At 57.0% G+C, this 17,092-nt stretch overlaps 1 protein-coding gene and 1 pseudogene across 2 annotated transcripts in view; one reads left to right on the forward strand and one right to left on the reverse strand.

Moving 5' to 3' along the window:
- Window positions 1–15,378, forward strand: part of RAB40C (RAB40C, member RAS oncogene family) — a 36,071-nt gene extending 20,693 nt beyond the window's left edge. For both annotated transcript variants that reach the window (XM_012737823.3, XM_012737824.3), the window contains exons 3-7: window positions 5,539–5,599; window positions 6,380–6,440; window positions 11,335–11,412; window positions 11,718–11,940; window positions 13,407–15,378. In XM_012737823.3, the coding sequence (XP_012593277.1) occupies window positions 5,539–5,599; window positions 6,380–6,440; window positions 11,335–11,412; window positions 11,718–11,940; window positions 13,407–13,687 (704 nt within the window). In that variant the 3' untranslated portion in view covers window positions 13,688–15,378. The remainder of the gene's footprint in view (window positions 1–5,538; window positions 5,600–6,379; window positions 6,441–11,334; window positions 11,413–11,717; window positions 11,941–13,406) is intronic.
- Window positions 1,744–1,915, reverse strand: LOC109729571 (small ribosomal subunit protein uS14-like; annotated as a pseudogene).
- Window positions 15,379–17,092: the final 1,714 nt, after the last annotated feature.

Below are 17,092 nucleotides of genomic sequence, written 5' to 3' on the forward strand. Positions count from 1 at the left end.
GCGGCACTGAGAGTGATACAGTGGACAGTCTGCCTGCCGACCCCCAGCGATCCCCCTTTGGGGTGGTGTTCCGAGTCCAGCCTGCCCTGGCTCCATCAGCTCTGCAGCCTGTGCCCACAGCTGCAGTGCCTGCGGCCTCCAAACCCTGTTCCGGGCTGCTGCCCTGCTTCTCCCTCCCTGTGCCTCCCGCCCTCCTCCTGCCTGTCAAATGCCTGCTTACCCTTAGGCCCAGCTTGGATACTTGCTCCTCTTTGAAACCTTCCAAGCCCAAGGCTTCCTCCCTGGTGGTCCTGGCATGGGGACCCTTTAATGTGGACTGTCATTAACCCTCAGAGTATCTTCCTCTCCTACTGGACTGTCCTCCCCGTGGCTTCTTAGCGCCGGAGCCCACTCAAGGCTCAGGATGGGATGATGGACGGGAGACACCGAAGGTTCTCTCTACACCAAGGGCTGAGACACTTAAAAGCATCCTTGATGGGCTGGGTGCTCTCACCTATAATCCCAGCACGTTGAGAATGGGAGGCTGAGGCAGGAGGATCACTTGAGTCTAAGAGTTTGAGGCTGCAGTGAGCTGTGATGACACCACTGCCCTTCATCCTGGGAGACAGAGTAAGACCCTATCTCAAAACAAACAAGCATCATTGGTGGAGTTTTAGCCTTCAGAGATTTCCACGAGAAAAGCAGCTCAGTCATGCCTGGGGAGAAGGGCCATTGCTTGGTGGAGCTGGAGGCAGGCAGGACTGGGAGTGGCTGACTGGATTTTGCAAGGTCTGGGAGAAGATACTGTACTGAGAGGAGAGCTGGCTTCTGCCCTCCTGGGCTCTGCCAGGAAGAGGACTCTCTGGCAGAGCCGCCTCCCCCTGGGCCCTGTGGCCTCCTGGGCCCTGCCCTGAGATCTGGTCATCCCGTGCAGCCTGTCCTGACGTGTCTGCTGCTTCTGCCACATTGTACATTCAGCTCACACTTGTGGGTGTGGGCTGCCCTCGAGACATACACAGGGCAGGGACTGGCCTGGCTGTCACAGTGGGCTTCATACAGCTGAACTGGCATGCCATGCTATATGAGATGTCAAATACTCCGAAGAAAACTCCTCATCAGTTGTTATTTATTTATTTATTTATAGATAGATAGACAGAGTCTCACTCTGTTGCCCGGTCTAGAGTGCCATGGTGTCAGCATAGTTCACAGCAACCTCAAACTCCTGGGCTCAAGCGATCTTGCCGAGTAGCTGGGACTACAGGCATGCACCACCATGTCCGGCTGATGTTTTCTTTTCTTTTTTTTTTTTATTGAAGTTTCTTTTCAATTTTATTTTATATACAAAGAGCTACTAGCATGGTCTCTTTCACTTTATGGGTGCCGTGGAAAATCCATTCAAAGAAGATCACTTAGGCTGGGCGCGGTGGCTCACGCCTGTAATCCTAGCACTCTGGGAGGCTGAGGCGGGAGGATTGCTCAAGGTCAGGAGTTTGAGACCAGCCTGAGCAAGAGCGAGATACCGTCTCTACTAAAAGAATAGAAACAAATTAACTGGCCAACTAATATATATAGAAAAAATTACCTGGGCATTGCGGCGCATGCCTGTAGTCTCAGCTACTCGGGAGGCTGAGGCAGCAGGATCGCTTGAGACCAGGAGTTTGAGGTTGCTGTGAGCTAGGCTGACGCCACGGCACTCACTCTAGCCTGGGCAACAAGCGAGACTCTGTCTCAAAAAAAAATAAAATAAAATAAAAAGAAGATCACTTAGTCCAACTTAATGAAACCGATGTCCTTCACGTACTGACGGAAACACTTGGCGGCACATATTGAGGCCGTATTTCCAAATCAGACCGTGCCAGTTTGAGCAGATGAGACAAGAGCGAGAACCCTGGCCGAATTTTTGCGAGTGGCTCCAATAGGGCTGCTGGTGACCCATCTTGCTCTCAGGAGGGCAACAAGGCAAAAGGCCCGGCTGATGTTTTCTATATATATTTTTAGTTGTCCAGCTAATTTCTTTGTATTTTTTAGTAGAGATGGGGTCTCGCTCTTACTCAGGCTGGTCTCGAACTCCTGAGCTCAAATGATCAAAATGATCCTCCCGCCTCAACCTCCCAGAGTGCTAGGATTACAGACATGAGGCACCACGCCCAGCCCTCATCAGTTGTTTTTAAAAAGCAGCTCAGGCTGGGTGTGGTGGCACCTGTAGTCCTAGCCACACGGGAGGCTGAGGCAGGAGGATCACTTGAGCCCAGGAGTCCGAGGCTGTAGTGAGCTGTGATTGTGCCACTGCGCTCCAGCCTGGGCGACAGAGCAAGACCCCATCTCTAAATTTATATGTTTATTTAAGGACTGATGGGGTGAGGGGAGGGGTGATCGAGTTGTCTGAGCTGACCCAGAAAAGTTTCCTTAAATCCTGCCCTTACTGCAGAGAGATTCCGCCTTTCCAAGGCAGGCCCCTCTTTGGAATTGGTATGCCTATGTTTTCCATTAATCTGCAAAGCATACCACACCTCTTTCTATAAATTTGGAAGGTGGTGGGGTGTGAGAGGACAGAGTAAGCGTGAAGAATATGTTTGATATTTTTATATTAAATGACCATGGTATCCAATTTGAGATCACATTTTCCAAGTAAAAATGCCAGCCTAGGAACTCTGGGCTTTGTCTAAGCCTCTCAGCCTTTGCTGTAAGGCCGGGCCCCTGCACCTTCTCAGCTGGCCCCTGCTGTCCAGTATAGTGACCACTGCCCACCACCTCGGTGCCATCGTTGGAGGTGCCCATGTCAGTGCCCTGCCTGTGGCGTGAGATGCCTGTCCCTTCTCTGAGAGTCCAGACCTTTTCCGGAGCTGCGTCCGGGGGCCAGGAGCGCTCTGCCTGGATGGCAGCCGTGGGCTCCTGGGGGCAAGACACTCAGCAGACTGTGTAGCCGTCACAGCCACTGTCTGCAGGTCTAAACTGCTCCGATGGGGATGTTGTTGAATAGGGATCTTAATTCTTTCTTCACCAGTGTTCATTGAGAATCCTGGGCAGATCTCATTATGCAGGGCAGAGCCCAGGGCACCTGGCAGGGCTGTGCTCCCCCTTCCTGAGGGCAGCAAGTCGGGTCCCAGAGGCAGGCTTTCCGTGTGTCCAGCACTCTGGTCAGCTGGTCAGTGGGAGAGCCCACCCAAGCCCAGCTGCAGATGGCGCTTCTGCAGGTGGCGACAGGGTGGGCGTCGGCACAGCTTCCTTTGTGCTGGGGCCTGTTGCTGATGGATCTGGCTCTTTGGGCTTTGCTGGGCACTCCTCGGCGCCCGCCTGGGGCACAGCGCCACCTGGGGGGCCTCAGTGGCAGTGCACCTCCTTTTGATGAGGGGCCAGGCTTGGGTTTGGGGTCCCACAGCGGTCAGTGGTCAGTGTCTGTACTGTCGTCTGTCTGCGCTGTGCCTGCCTGGCAGATCATCTCGTGGAGGTGATGCTGGTCTCAGGGAGGAACACCCACACCTTTGTGGGAACCCCTGTTTCCATCACCGTGCTCTCGGTTCTATCCCCAGAGCTACAGCCACCAGGACAGAAAGGCGGCAAGTACTGTGCCAAAGGCTTCTCTGATTGTGCTTCCTGTTTGGCAGAATTCCAGGAGCTTCCACCCAGAGAAGCAGGAGATGAGTGTGGGGGAGAAGGGGTGCAGGAGGGATGTAGACCTTTGTGTGGCTTCTTCCTGGAGAGTGTTCCGCTTCCCTTGAGAGCATGCGCAAGACAACTTTCTCTCACTTTGTTTTATCGAGTACATACAGCATGAAATTCAACATTTAACCTTTTAAGTGTGCTACGCACTGTCACTTGCACTCTCGTGGTGTGTGCAGCACTCTGTTGTTCCCCACGGCCAGTGCCTGCTGCCATCTGCATGGTCCAGTCCCGCTGTGCTCTGGGTGTGAGGTGGCGCCTCAGCGTGGTTTTTGTTTCCCTGATGGCTAACGATGCTAAGTGTTTTCCTGAGCTTCTTGGCCACTGGGGGATCTTTGCGGAAGTATCTGTTGAAGTCCTTTGCCCCTCTTCATTTTATTTTTTTTAGTATGAGTTTCATTTTATTTTTTCCCAGAGGATAGCTTTTCTTCCATCCTTAGGGCAGCTTCTTACACGGGCTTTGGCTGAGGTCATGGGGTAGCACCCTCTGGTCTAAATCAGGGTGGGTCTTCATTGGGGGGATCTGACCGCTGTGCCAACGTGGAGCCACCCACCACGCAGCGTGAGGAAGTGGTACACACTGCTCGGGAAGCACACAGGCATCGAAGACGCTTGCCTCAGACATGTCCCCAGCAGCTGCGGCCCTCCTGCGTTTGTCATGATGAACTTCGTAATGGCCTTGTCCTTGGGCACACACTTGGAGCCGGCTGTCCTGCTGTGCATGGGCTGCCTTTTTGGCACAATTGTTGTTCCCTCTTTTCTTTGTTATCTTGGAAGCAAGGACCTGAGAGAGGCTGCTCGTTTTTTAATCAGGATGTTTGTTCTTTTTGTTGAGTTGCAGGACTTCTTTATTGATTCTGGACATCAGTCCCTAATGAGATATCTGATTTGCAGATATTTTCTGCCATTCTCTCCCTGTGTTTTCAGTGTGTTGATAGTGTCCTTTGATGCACGAGGACCAGGTTTTGATGTGCAGTTAGGAGTTGACCAGGCAGAAGGGTGGTGCAGGCAGAAGTATTGACACCTGAAGAAGGGTGCCATGGGCAAAGGCACCAGGTGGTAGTGTGCAGGAGTGGATCCCACACACAGAGAGACACACAGACACAGACATACTCAGTGTGGAAGCATCACCTATGTTTTAAAAATGCCCTTTTCTAAGCCCTCTTGGAACAAGTGTTATAAAAACATAAGAAACTAATGGTGTTTTTAAGGCAAGGGGAGGGACTGAGCCTTAACGGTACAAGCTTTTGGAAAGTTTTCAGATGTCCCATAAACCAGTTTAAGATGTTACATGTAAGTTAAGTGTGCAACGATGTCTGTCCTACAAATTTCTCTTGGACTGACCTTTTCCCATAAAATGTAAAGAAATAAAAATTAAAGATATGGAGAGCTCTCCAGAGAAATAGCAATTTAAAAATTACTGTATCCTCAGTAATTCTCCAAGCACGCTCCAGTTGTCAGTACCTGGGGGCTATAGCAAACCCAAGAAGTCGGAAATGCATTAGCCTTTGAGAATTCAACTTCAAAATTCATATGAAGTAGGTCAGAGTGCAGATGAGTGGCTGTCTTCTGGGTGTGCTGGACTCACTGCCCACCCACCCACACCCACACCCCACCCTCCGCCAGAGCCTCCGAGAGAAGAGCCCAGAGCCTTACACCCAGTGCAGGCCACAGGGAGCCCTGTTCTGGCAAGAGTATGTGTATTCTCGGCAGGCCGTGTGACCCAATGCCCTGACCCTGCTCTGGCCGTGTGGAAGTGGGCAGGCTGGGTCTCTGGGCTGGAGCTGCAAGGACACCTCCACCCTGGGCAGCGAGGCCCTCTGCCCCTCCCCTCTGCCTCTGGGGGAGAGCCTATCCCAGAGGGGCCCTTCACCCCTCAGCCCCTCCACTTCCTTGCAGGGATCGACTACAAGACGACCACCATCCTGCTGGACGGCCGGCGTGTCAAGCTGGAGCTCTGGTGAGTCGGGCGGCAGCACTCAGCTTGCCCGGTGGGATGTGGAAAGCCAGAGCAGGCAGGAAGGGTCCTGTTCATGTTTCACGTGGAGTAGCCACTTAAGGATGCTGTCTGTGTAAACGTGGAGTAGGTTCTGCTCCATGATCCAAAAACCTAAAGCCCAGGTGTCTTGCTCTGGTAGAGCCCACTTCCCTTTTTGCCCATAAAGGCTTGTTTCCACTGTGGTCCCTTTCCCCTTGCCCTTTACCTGCTTCCCATTACAGAGTTTCTCCCAGTATTTCTAAGTCAAGATGTAAATTCCCACAGGTTTGGGGTTGTCCAGCCTGGCAGGACAGTCTCCTGGGGCCCTCAGGCCCATGTTGGGGACTCTCTCAGCCAGGTGGATGGAGGTCAGTCACTTCTGCTGCCTGCCAGCTTGGTGTCAGCATCTGTGTGGACACCTTTAGCGTGGCCCTCCTGTGCCTGCTCTGGTCACATTCCAACTGCCCTCCCTCCCCCTGCCGTCTCTCCACCTGTCCTCCCTCTACCTGCCCTCCCTCCCCCTGGCCTCCCTCCCCCTGCCCTTCCTCCACCTGCCCTTCCTTCCCTTGCCCTCCCTCCACCTGGCCTCCCTCCCCTTGGCCTCCTTCCACCAGGCATCCCTCCCCCTGGCCTCCCTCCACTGGCCTCCCCCTGTCCTCCCCAGGACGTCTAGGGCGAGCCTCCCACAGGGCTCACAGTGTGAACACTGGAGGGGCCGTGGGCCGTGGCTGTCCTGACACCCCACCCCCCCATGTGTTTCAGGGACACGTCGGGCCAGGGCAGGTTCTGTACCATCTTCAGGTCCTACTCCAGGGGTGCCCAGGTAAGACCAGCAGCTCTTTGTTGTTCTGATTGTTTCTTTTATTTTGATATTTATTTATTTTTTTCTTTTTTTCCTAAGCATTCAAGTGAAAGGAACTGATTGTTTCTGAGTAGGAGTTGCTGCCCTGTCCCAAACGCCCTGTGCTCTCCTAAAGATACTATGAAATGTTGACATTGGATTTTCCCTAACAGCCCGTCCTTATCTGGGGAGCACGTGTCTTCCTCTGGCCCTCTCTGACCTTGGGAGCCTCCCTTCCCCGGGACCGTGACGTAGAGGGGCTTTGGGCACAGGGGGCACCCGGCTCCTGACATACCTGTGTCTGGCGTCTTGGCACAGGCTGCTGCTATTCTCACAGCTGTGGGTGGCGACCACCTCGAGGTGCAGGATGTGCTCTGAGCCCAGCTCGGCCCCTCCAGTCCCCCTGAGCTGTGGGATGTGGCTCGTTCACCTCTTCCGATAGAAACCAGTGGTGGCTTCCCCGTGTGTCTGCCCTGGACTCTATATGCTGAGATGCAAGGCTGCTGGGGGTGGGGTCTGGCTCTTGGGCTGGATTATGCCCCGACACTCCTGTGTGCAGACTGGGGCACCGAGGAGGGCTTTGTTTGAGAGGCTGCAGCAGACCCTCAGGAAAGGGCAGAGCGACAGGAAAGAGCAGGACACTGGGCTGTCTCCAGGGCCGCCTGTGGGGGAGCACCCACGCAGGGGGTCCCGTGCAGGGCAGGCATGCTCACAGCATGCTCAGGGCCGTGTACACAGGTGTGGAGGGCATGCTCAGGGCCACGTGTGCACAGGTGTGGAGGGCATGCTCAGCCACTCTCTTTATTCTGTGTCCCCTGTGCTCCCCACACACTCTCACACTGACCGGATCTGCTTGTGTTGACTCTGAGAACAGAAGGATGGGAAGTAGTTGAGATCTGTGTGAACAGACCTGCTGTAGTTACTGCCGCTGCTGCCTCAGCGTGACCGTGTGAACGGAAGGTCGGTCAGTCCTGTCTGTGATGCACAGAGACTTCTAGAAGACCTAGATGAGACCTTCGAGGGCCAGACCATACCCTAGGCAGTGAGCTCAGCCTAGGGCAGCACAGCCTGTGCAGGCCCAGGAAGCATGCTTAGGTCTGGGGTCGGGACACCTTGGGGAAGAGGTCAGCTGTGTGCTTTGTAGTGTCTGGCTCCAGGCGGGTCTGCCCTAAGTAGGCATGTGCCCCACTGTTTGTAGAGTTTTGTCCCCTTGCAAAGGCATCTTTACCTGTTTTTCTACACTGTAGTGTGGTGTCAGCTTGTTGCTGTCTCCCCTCTGCTGAGGGTTGGATGGAGAAGGACCCCCAGGCTGGATGGGGCGGCATCCTGTCCTGGGCACTCCTGCAGAGATGCTGGTGACTCGCCTGTGGGAGCAGAAGGGCCTGGGTGTGGCCTACCCATGCCAGGGGGGCCTCACCCAGCAGGTCCATCTGGGCAGCCAGGCGTGGGTGGTCAGGTGGCGGCAGGGCCTCCAGAGTGCCATCCGCTGCTTTGGAGCAGTCACTGCCGCGCCTGCTGCCAGGGTGAGGTCAGCTCTGGGGAAACCACAGGTGGGCCCACAGCCCCACAGACCACACTGAAGGACAAGGCCTGACGCACAGAGCTTGGCAGGTGGAAAAAGCACAGGTGCAAAAGTGTGTTCCATGGGTCCCTTTCTGTCTTTTAGAGAAGGAACCATAGGCACGACTTTATCTACAAAAAGGATGTTTTGTCTTTTTTTTTTTTTTTAATTTTTGAGTATTTCCTAATTTTTCTGCAATAAACACATACTACTTTTTTGTAGTAAAAGAAAAAATGAAGGAGGGGCAGCTATCCTGAGTTATAATAAAGTGCTATTTGGGGAATACTGAGAAAGGAACTGAGAGGTTGTACCTGGCAGGCTCAGCTGTTAGTGTTCCCACTGCAGGGCAGGGAGGGAGGAGCAGGTCACGGGTAGTAATTTCTGTTCAGCTATGTGAGAACTTAAAAAGAAAAAAAAAAAAAACATTTTACAAATTCTATATTTGCTAGACTCTAAGTTTTTTTGGAAAGCCAACTGTGTTACGATGACTGTATTCTCTTCAAAGCATCTAGCACAACTGGTTATTTTGTTTGTTTCGCTTTGTTAATTCTGGAAGTTCTTAGTTGTCATTTCCTGGACGAGAGGAGATAGTTGTGGAGCCCAAGTGCAAGTCTTGGGCCTGGGTGGGGCGTGCCAGGCGCTTCCTGGGGACCTTGTCCTCAGGAAAAGCACCTGAGCTGAGAAGCTGGGCCTCTGGCTGTCTTGCCTGAGTGTTTGTTTCACCCTCCGAGCCCAGCCCTGTCCGAGCCCAGCCCTGACCGTGTCCTGCTGCTGTGAGCGGCAGTGAGGGGGGGTGACTTTCAGAGCAAATGCAGAGCCTGGTTTTGTCTGTCAAGAATGGAGAAGCCTCTCGGCCCCCCCAGAGCCTGGGTCTTGTAGCCAGCGCCAACAAAGGCCATTTGCCACTGTTTTGCTGTTGTCACCTGTCCCACAGTGGAGCAGTCTTGTGGCTTTTATCATGAGTCCCTTCACATTCCACTAAAGAGCCAAAGGCTTCCTCGACTTTGTAGACTGTGCCAGTGCTTTCTGTTGCTGGCATCCGAGAGGCTGATTGTTTTTACACAGAAGGGGTTTGTGTGGGAAATGGTACAAGATGCACACTTAAAACTGCGTGAGTGCTCATCAGCACAGCAGGGTGTCACCTGCCTGCCACACTCACTGCCAGGGCCGCTTCTGGGCGGTGCTAGCAGAGGGGAGAGCTGATGTTCGTTTATGCCCAAGAGAACTAGCTAGTGCTTCAAAAACCAGAGCATGTCTTATGTTTATTGTTTAAAAAATAGAATGTAGTAGCAGCATTCATTTGCCCCTTGTTCTGCCTCTTTGAGATACACTTGACATTGGGGTTTCTTTCGAATTGGTTCTGGCAACGAGAACCCTCATCTGGGTTTCTCTGCTGTCCTGCCTGTGGTTATCTCTGCTAGTCTTCCTTGGCAAATCTGTGAGCATTTTGGTCTCTACTGCCTTGGTCTGACCAAAGCTGGAATCTGTTCTGCTCATAGCCGCAACCCCTCAGACTTGGCAGTCCCAGGAATGGCCTGCTCAGAGCAGGGCCTGGGGATGCTGGTGCCGGAGGGGAGATATGGTTAGGCTTCCCCAATACCCCCTGCCACAGGTGGAATCTGAGCCAAGCCAGCCCCCAAACACGGCCGCCTGCTCACTTGCTTTAGTGTGTAAACATGACATGAATAGTGCCGTCACTACAGAAAGTGTAGATCAACACAGGCAACTAAAAATCACCCTCTGCCCTTATGCCATTTGTATCTATCATGTCCACGTAAACTTTTTCAGTGTAGTGTGTTGTGTGTTTACATCTTTGTTTGAAAAAGATCACACCGTATGTGATGTTTGGGGCCTGTGTCCCTCATCTCACCATCTATCCTGCGTCTTCCATGATCATCAAATAGACCCTAAATATGGTCCCGTCTAAACAGTGTGTTTTCCTCGACTTGCTGCCCCCTGGGTTCAGACGTTTAGTTTGTCTCTGTGTCTGTTGCTCTGAACAGCGCTGTGATGCGCACTAGCGAGGGCTGCGCTGTGGTGCTTTGGTGGCACCTGAGAGGGCGTCACTCCCTGCGCCCAGAGCTGCGGGGCTGGCTCCCAGGGATGCGTTCATGGATCTTAAAGCTCGGCTTTTGTTGCCCACCAAAGTGGCTGCCAGCAGTTGGTCTTTTTCCTGCCTCGGAGGGTCCCCCGGGGAGCCATGTTCCTCCTGAGCCCCCACCCTGCTCTGAGCCAGGCCTTTGTCGTAGGGGGAGGATCCGCAGGGCTGGGGCTTAGTCCCTCAGACCTTTGTCTTAACAAGACCTGAGGGCTACACTTAGGAGTCCAGAAATCAAGAGACAGTTTTAGGAGGCTTTAAAATTCCTAATTTTGAGAAGGAGAGTGGCCTCTTCCTTCATTCTCAGCTGCGCTTTTCCCTCCTCTCCCTTACGTGGTAGTCTTTTGCTAACTAAAGATTTTGTGGGACTAGGAGTGGAGTGAGTCCTGGCTCATTGCATGGTCTGATTCCCGAGCCTCCTTCAGGTGGAGTTTTAGGCAGAGAGGTGGGCGTGTGGGGCGCAGCGCGCTCTTGCTGGTGCTGCTCGAGAGCCCATGGCAGCGCCACTGCGAGAGGTTTAGGGCGGATGGAAACAGCCCAGAGCTGAGCTCTGGGTAATTGGTCTCTGAGGGACACGGCGGGGAAGCCCTGTGGCAAATCCTGCTCTGCCTGGCCAGGGAGCTCCACAGAAATTGCTCCCAGGGTGACTGGCATTCTGCCCTGCAAGTTTTGGGTTGGAAAACTCAGAAGTGCCCCCGCTCAGCTCTGCCCCGGGTACCCCCAGGGCGGAGTTCACTGATGGACTAATGGTGAGGACACTCGGCGTCCACAGCTGCAACTCCAGGCTGATGTCCACGGGAGGCCAGCCCCGCATCTGCCTGCCTGGACCAGGGGCTTCGGCTGTCGGCCACGTGATTTTTAAATGATTACAGAGTGGTGCTTATGATGTGCTTGCAGAAAAGAAGTTGGAAAAACGTCAGTTCTGCCCCAGCCGATGCGTCCAGGTGCGGGAGGGGAAGTGGCATTTGTGGCACCTGGCAGCAGTCCCCACTGAGCAGGAAGGCCCCACCCCGAGGGGAGGGGAGGTAGAGGCAGCACTGCAGAGCTCTGTGCGAGAGGCACTGCCCCTCTGCCCGTCACGTCTGGTAACCTGGGAAATGTGCCAGGCGGTGTGTGTTCCTGGCCCTCTCTGGGAACTGAGACCCCTTCCATCCAGTGAGTCCCTCCTTGGCCTGGGCCCCACTGAGCACGCGGTGACGTCCTCACGTCTCTTGCAGGGCATCCTCCTGGTGTACGACATCACCAACCGCTGGTCCTTCGACGGCATCGACCGCTGGATCAAGGAGATCGATGAGGTGGGTGGGAGTCTGTGGACTCTCCCAGGGAACGATAGGCTCCATGAGGCACCCGGGCTCTGCCTGGGGGAGGCTTGGGGGCCTCTGCCTGCTTCCCCTCCCGGGGCCCCCGCACTGGAAGGGCCTGCGCTTGGTTGGGTCTGAGCCCTGGGCTCTGCCTCCCAGCCCGGCTCTGATGAGGCTGGTGCCCTTCTAGCCCAGCCCCTGCTCTCACGGCTCCCCAGCCTCAGAATCCAGACAGCTAGGGCCCAGGGGTGGGGGCGCCCTGCCCTCCTGCCTTTGCTGAGTTCTGTGCTGCCCCCAAGCATGCACCTGGGGTCCCTCGGATCTTGGTTGGGAACCGGCTACACCTGGCCTTCAAGCGGCAAGTCCCCACGGAGCAGGCGCGCGCCTACGCGGAGAAGAACTGCATGACCTTCTTTGAGGTCAGCCCACTGTGCAACTTCAATGTCATCGAGTCCTTCACAGAGCTGTCGCGCATCGTGCTCATGCGGCATGGCATGGAGAAGATCTGGAGGCCCAACCGAGGTGGGCTGGGGGGCTGGTGGGCCCTGCTGTCCCTGTCCCCGGTGCTGCCCTGATCCCGAGGCTGACGGGGGTTGGGGCGGTGAAACCACACAAGGGGGTCCAGGCAGGTCCCTCAGCCCGCACCACAGTGACTTCGAGGACAGCGGGGAGCAGAGACAGAGGCGGCACCTCCGCCCGGGTGGCTCTTTAAGAGCTGAGCCCTTCCCGCAGCCCGTGCAGGCCCAAGCTGTCGGGCGCGCAGGCCACAGTCTCGCCCTCACTGTGCTGCAGCCGCGTTACCCGCTCTGCGTGCGCTTATGGGGTCCGTGTGCAGGCGTGGGCAGTGCCTTTGCGCTGCCTTCACGGTTCTGGAGACAGAGCTCACTGTCAGGTGATCACAGGATCCGTGCTCGCAGCTTTGCAGCGCTGTGTCTGCGCTGCATTTCACGCCACGTCCGCGAACAGAAAGCCCCGTGGTGACCTCCCTCTAGGAGACGGTGCCGCTGGGTGGAGCTGCCTCCTGACCAGGCTTGCTGCCAGGCGGGGCGTGTGTGTGTGTGTGTGTGTGTGTGTGTAAATCTCATCTTCCTTGAGATTAGGCTCCCCCAGGGGACTCCCTCTCTTCTTAAGGCACCATGAAGAGCCAGGGCGTGTGTGTGTGTGTGTGTAAATCTCATCTTCCTTGAGATTAGGCTCCCCCAGGGGACTCCCTCTCTTCTTAAGGCACCATGAAGAGCCAGGGCGTGTGTGTGTGTGTGTGTGTGTGTGTGTGTGTGTGTGTGTGTAAATTTCATCTTCCTTGAGATTAGGCTCCCCCAGGGGACTCCCTCTCTTCTTAAGGCACCATGAAGAGCCAGGGCGTGTGTGTGTGTGTGTGTGTGTGTGTGTGTGTGTGTGTGTGTGTGTGTGTAAATCTCATCTTCCTTGAGATTAGGCTCCCCCAGGGGACTCCCTCCCTTCTTAAGGCACCATGAAGAGCCAGGCTGTGCCCTGGGCTGGAAGAACCTGGCTCCCCTGCCCTCGGGATTGCATCCCCACACTCCGTAGACTTTAGCTAAACGGAGTTAAAATCCAGCCACAGCTGTAGTGGCCACCGGAGCAACTTGGCCTGCAGAGCTAGTCCGCACACCCACTCGCACCAGGAAGTCCCTGTGTTGCCAGAGCTTCAGGTTCCAAGCCAGGGCTGGGCAGAGCTGGTCTCCAGAGGACAGTCCCCTGCCCAAGGACTTCCCAGTAAGTGCAGCTTTAGGGTAGAAAGCAGGAGAAGGGAGCCACCCAGCAGGCACCCCAACTTCTGCAGGCAGCTGGGGCGTCCAGGTCCCCAAGGAGCCCTGTCCTGAGGACCCATGCAGGAGCTTTGAGACCTTCCCAGCCCTGCGTCCCGTCCTCATGTGGTGTGAGAGGCTCCTCACACCTGGGTCTCCCTGCCTGGGGCCTCCCCGCCCTGCCAGCCCCTCCTCACGGGCTGACCTCTCTGCCCACCCCAGTGTTCAGCCTGCAGGACCTCTGCTGCCGCGCCATCGTCTCCTGCACCCCCGTGCACCTCATCGACAAGCTCCCGCTGCCCGTCACCATCAAGAGCCACCTCAAGTCCTTCTCCATGGCCAATGGCATGAACGCTGTCATGATGCACGGCCGCTCCTACTCCCTGGCCAGCGGGGCCGGCGGTGGCAGCAGCAAGGGCAACAGCCTCAAGAGGTCCAAGTCTATCCGCCCTCCCCAGAGCCCACCCCAGAACTGCTCGAGGAGCAACTGCAAGATCTCCTAGCAGATCCAGGCGGGGCACTGCCCTGTACAGACTCAGAGGGCTCGCGGGGAACGCTCCTGGACGCCAGGCCAGGCTGCGTGCAGGGAAGACTCGGCCACAGGGCCCTGCCTAGGGAGCCTGGGTTTTCCTCCACACCTGAGCTGGGTGAAGGGGAGGAGCGTGTGCAGAGAGCGCGCTCGCAGGTGGTGGAGAGCATGCTGCAGGGCAGCTGGGCTGCTGGTGCTACGGGGAATCTGTCCGAAACAAACCCAGGACTCCGGGGGCGCCTGGGCTCCGGCAGGAGGGAGTCTGGCTCGCCTTTCTTATTTATATAGAGAACATTTCACCTGTTTTGTACATTTTTAAGGGGCCTTCAGGGAAGCGTGGATGCAGCCACGTGGCAAGCTTGCCTCTGCGTGGTCTCGTCAGCCACAGGGATGAGCCTGAGACAGCTCGGGAAGGAGATGTGAGGCGGTCATGGGAAGGGGTGGGCTGTCAGAGCTGGAATCCTCCTTGGAACTTGGGGTGGGGCTGCCCAGAGACCTGCGGGGAGCAGGCAGCCAAATGCGCCGTCCGGGAGCTCTGGCAGCAGGCACTGGATGTGGTCCTGTGCCACGCCAGGCCTGGGTGACTCACTGCAGAGGGGAGGGGTACTCGGGAGCCCCCGTCTTTGTCACTCTATGGGTCCCTCCCCACATGGGGCTGAGAATCTTCCTGCTGTGGTTTGATGCCTTCAGTGACGTGGACGACACAGCACTCAGGCATCTCTCCAGTGTGAAGACGCAGAGCCGTCAGTCCTCGCTGGGGTCCTGACGTCTGGACCCCTGGGCACGTCCGTTCCGCCTTCTGTTCGCCAACCCTGGATGTGTCCCCTCATTGCTGCTTACCTGTCACTGCCCTTCTGCCCGTGAGGTCACACATCGCCACGACCATTCTGACCTAGTCTTTACTGTCACCACCTGAACAGCCTCGTCCACGCCGTGGCTGGTGCTGGAGGCCACACCCTCTTCCAGGACCACTAGCGTCGCCTTTGTGCTGGAGGCCCAGGCACAGCAGGGCCTGGTCACTGCTCCTCCGAAAGCCATCGACCCTCCCTCCACAGTGCTGCTCTGCCAGCGACCGAGGGCAGTGTCAGCAGTGCCTGCTCTCCCTCCCCGCTGCATCGGCCCCACCCGGCCTGGTGACCCCCTGTGGGCTGCACTGGTGCTCAACTCTACCTCCCGCCCTCGGGCTCCCCAGCCACAGGCAGGGGCCGGCACGCAGAAGGAGCCCTCCGTGGGCTCGTGACCTCGCCTCACCAGGGACTCCTCACAGCGTGTTTCTGAGACAGTCCTGCGGTGGGTGTCACCGGGCTCCAGTGGACTCGGAGCCTCAGGGCCTGCTGTTCCGGGAGGCGAGGGCTGTGGGCCACGTGAGCTGCCGGATGAGCAAGGGAGCCAAGCTGGACGGCCCCTGTGGCAGCCACTGAGGACTCGGGCCCCAGGCCTGACCACCACTGGGGCTGGGCAGAGGCAGCCCAGCCTATCTGTCTTGTTACTGCCCACAGGGCCCCTTTCTTTGGAATTTGTGAACAAACCGCAGGGACTGAGGGCCAGGCAGTCTGCGTTCACAACGTCAACACTACCCTTGCTGCTGTTTGACCCTTGGGCCGTTCCTGGGTTATTTGTGAACTGTTCCTATCTCTTTGTACAGTGAATACAATTCAGCTGTGATCTCCGTGTTTCCTTTTGAGTGAATGAGTCTCCCTCCTGCCTGACCAATGGTGGGTGCAGGTGGGACAAGGCCAGGCCAGCACTGCCTTGAACCTGCCAGACCAACCCGGAGGCCGACCCATTGAGGGCCGAGCGTGGGCCAGGCCTGGCTGCAGGCCACACTGTGTTTCACGGTGAGCCCAGCTGGGCCAGCAGTGGGCAGCCCCCCTCATGGCAAGCCCTCACTCATGGCCAGGGTGGACTGTCCCCCACGACTTGCCGCAGCTTCAAGGACCCCCAAAGCCAGGACCTGGGGAAGCACCCTCAGTAGGAAAGCCATCTTCAGACAGGGTGTGCAGGGTTGTGCCCGACCATGCTCCACCAAGGGGAGCCCAGCTGGACGGGCACGCTCCACTCTGAACATGGCCCCCACTCAGGACCACAGCCTCTGCCTCGGGGCCCACCTGGGCTGCTCCTTCCCGGCTGGGGGCTGCCCCCACCCCACAGCATCAGGGGTCGCCTCGGCCCCCTTGTCCAGCAGGGACCTGGCACCTGGTGGCCCTCTCAGCCTTGTTCTGATAAGACTAGGCTCTTAATACCCTGCCTGCAGGGTCAGAAGGTCAGACGCAGGGTCACAGGGACATTTTCCATCCTGTCTCTGAGAAAATTCCATGGGGCTCCAAACCTCTGGAGCCACAGAAGGGTTTGGGAGGGCAGATTGTGGGTGGCCCTTTGTCTTGCGTGTGATCTTGGCTGAGAGCTGGGACCCCCCACACCGCCCTCCCTGCCAGGAGGGGCCTCTGCTGCTGGGCTGGGGGCTGCTGCTGACCCCTGCGGGGAGGCCGGGGGCTGGGAGAGATGGCCAGGGTGCCTGTGTTCTGGGAGCACCTTCCAGGACACTCACTCTTTTCAGGGTGAGCTTAGATGCCCTTGGACATCTACACATGAGCCCCGTTTCCAGGGCGGGGCAGCCTATGGGATGAAGGCTCTGTGGTCAGTGCAGATATGGACCATCTCTGTCCCTGCAGAGAGCTGAGGGGCCTCTTTTCACATGCCTTTGCCCATTGAGGAAGGGCCCAGGGGGAACGGAGTCCTGAGCCAGGGGTCCCTGGGAACGCAAAGCCCTGCTGTGTGTCAAGCCCCACCCCCGGCGGTCAGCAGGGGAGGGGCAGGCTGTGTGTGTAGTGAAATTCAACCCCAAGACCTGCTGGCAGATGTGACCCTCGGGGTCACGGAGACGGTGGAGGAATCTTACCCGGGAGGGGAGCAGAATCCCCCACCACCTTCCACTGGGCTGTGCATGGAGGCCCCGGCCTCACCTGCACTCAGGTGACACTTGCCATCCTGGACTTGCCTCAGCTGGGGGGTGGGTGAGGAGCCTGTGCCTGTCCACCCCCATCGCAGAGGAGCCTGAGGGGGTCCCCAGGGGTCAGGGACAGAAGCTGAGATCTGCCAGCCCTGCCCCCTCCCCCGAACTGCAGGGGAGGGTCCTCAGGGAGACTTTGACCCCAGCTGCCCTTCCTCCTGGAGCCAGTGCAGAGGGAGGGGCTCGGGTTACAGCGTCCCCTCCCTAACCCTCCCGCAGCGCAGCCTGCAGCCCAGCCGCAGTGACTCTCATGGCCAGCAGCTCTGTGCTCCTGGGCCTCTGGCCCCTCCCCAGCCCTCTGCCCCTCCCCGCCCCCTGCCCTGTGCTGACCAGGGCCTGGGAGCCGCCACACTGGTTGGAACAGAGGGG

Source organism: Microcebus murinus, chromosome 19 (assembly GCF_040939455.1).
Source record: "Microcebus murinus isolate Inina chromosome 19, M.murinus_Inina_mat1.0, whole genome shotgun sequence".
Taxonomy (NCBI): Eukaryota; Metazoa; Chordata; class Mammalia; order Primates; family Cheirogaleidae; genus Microcebus; species Microcebus murinus.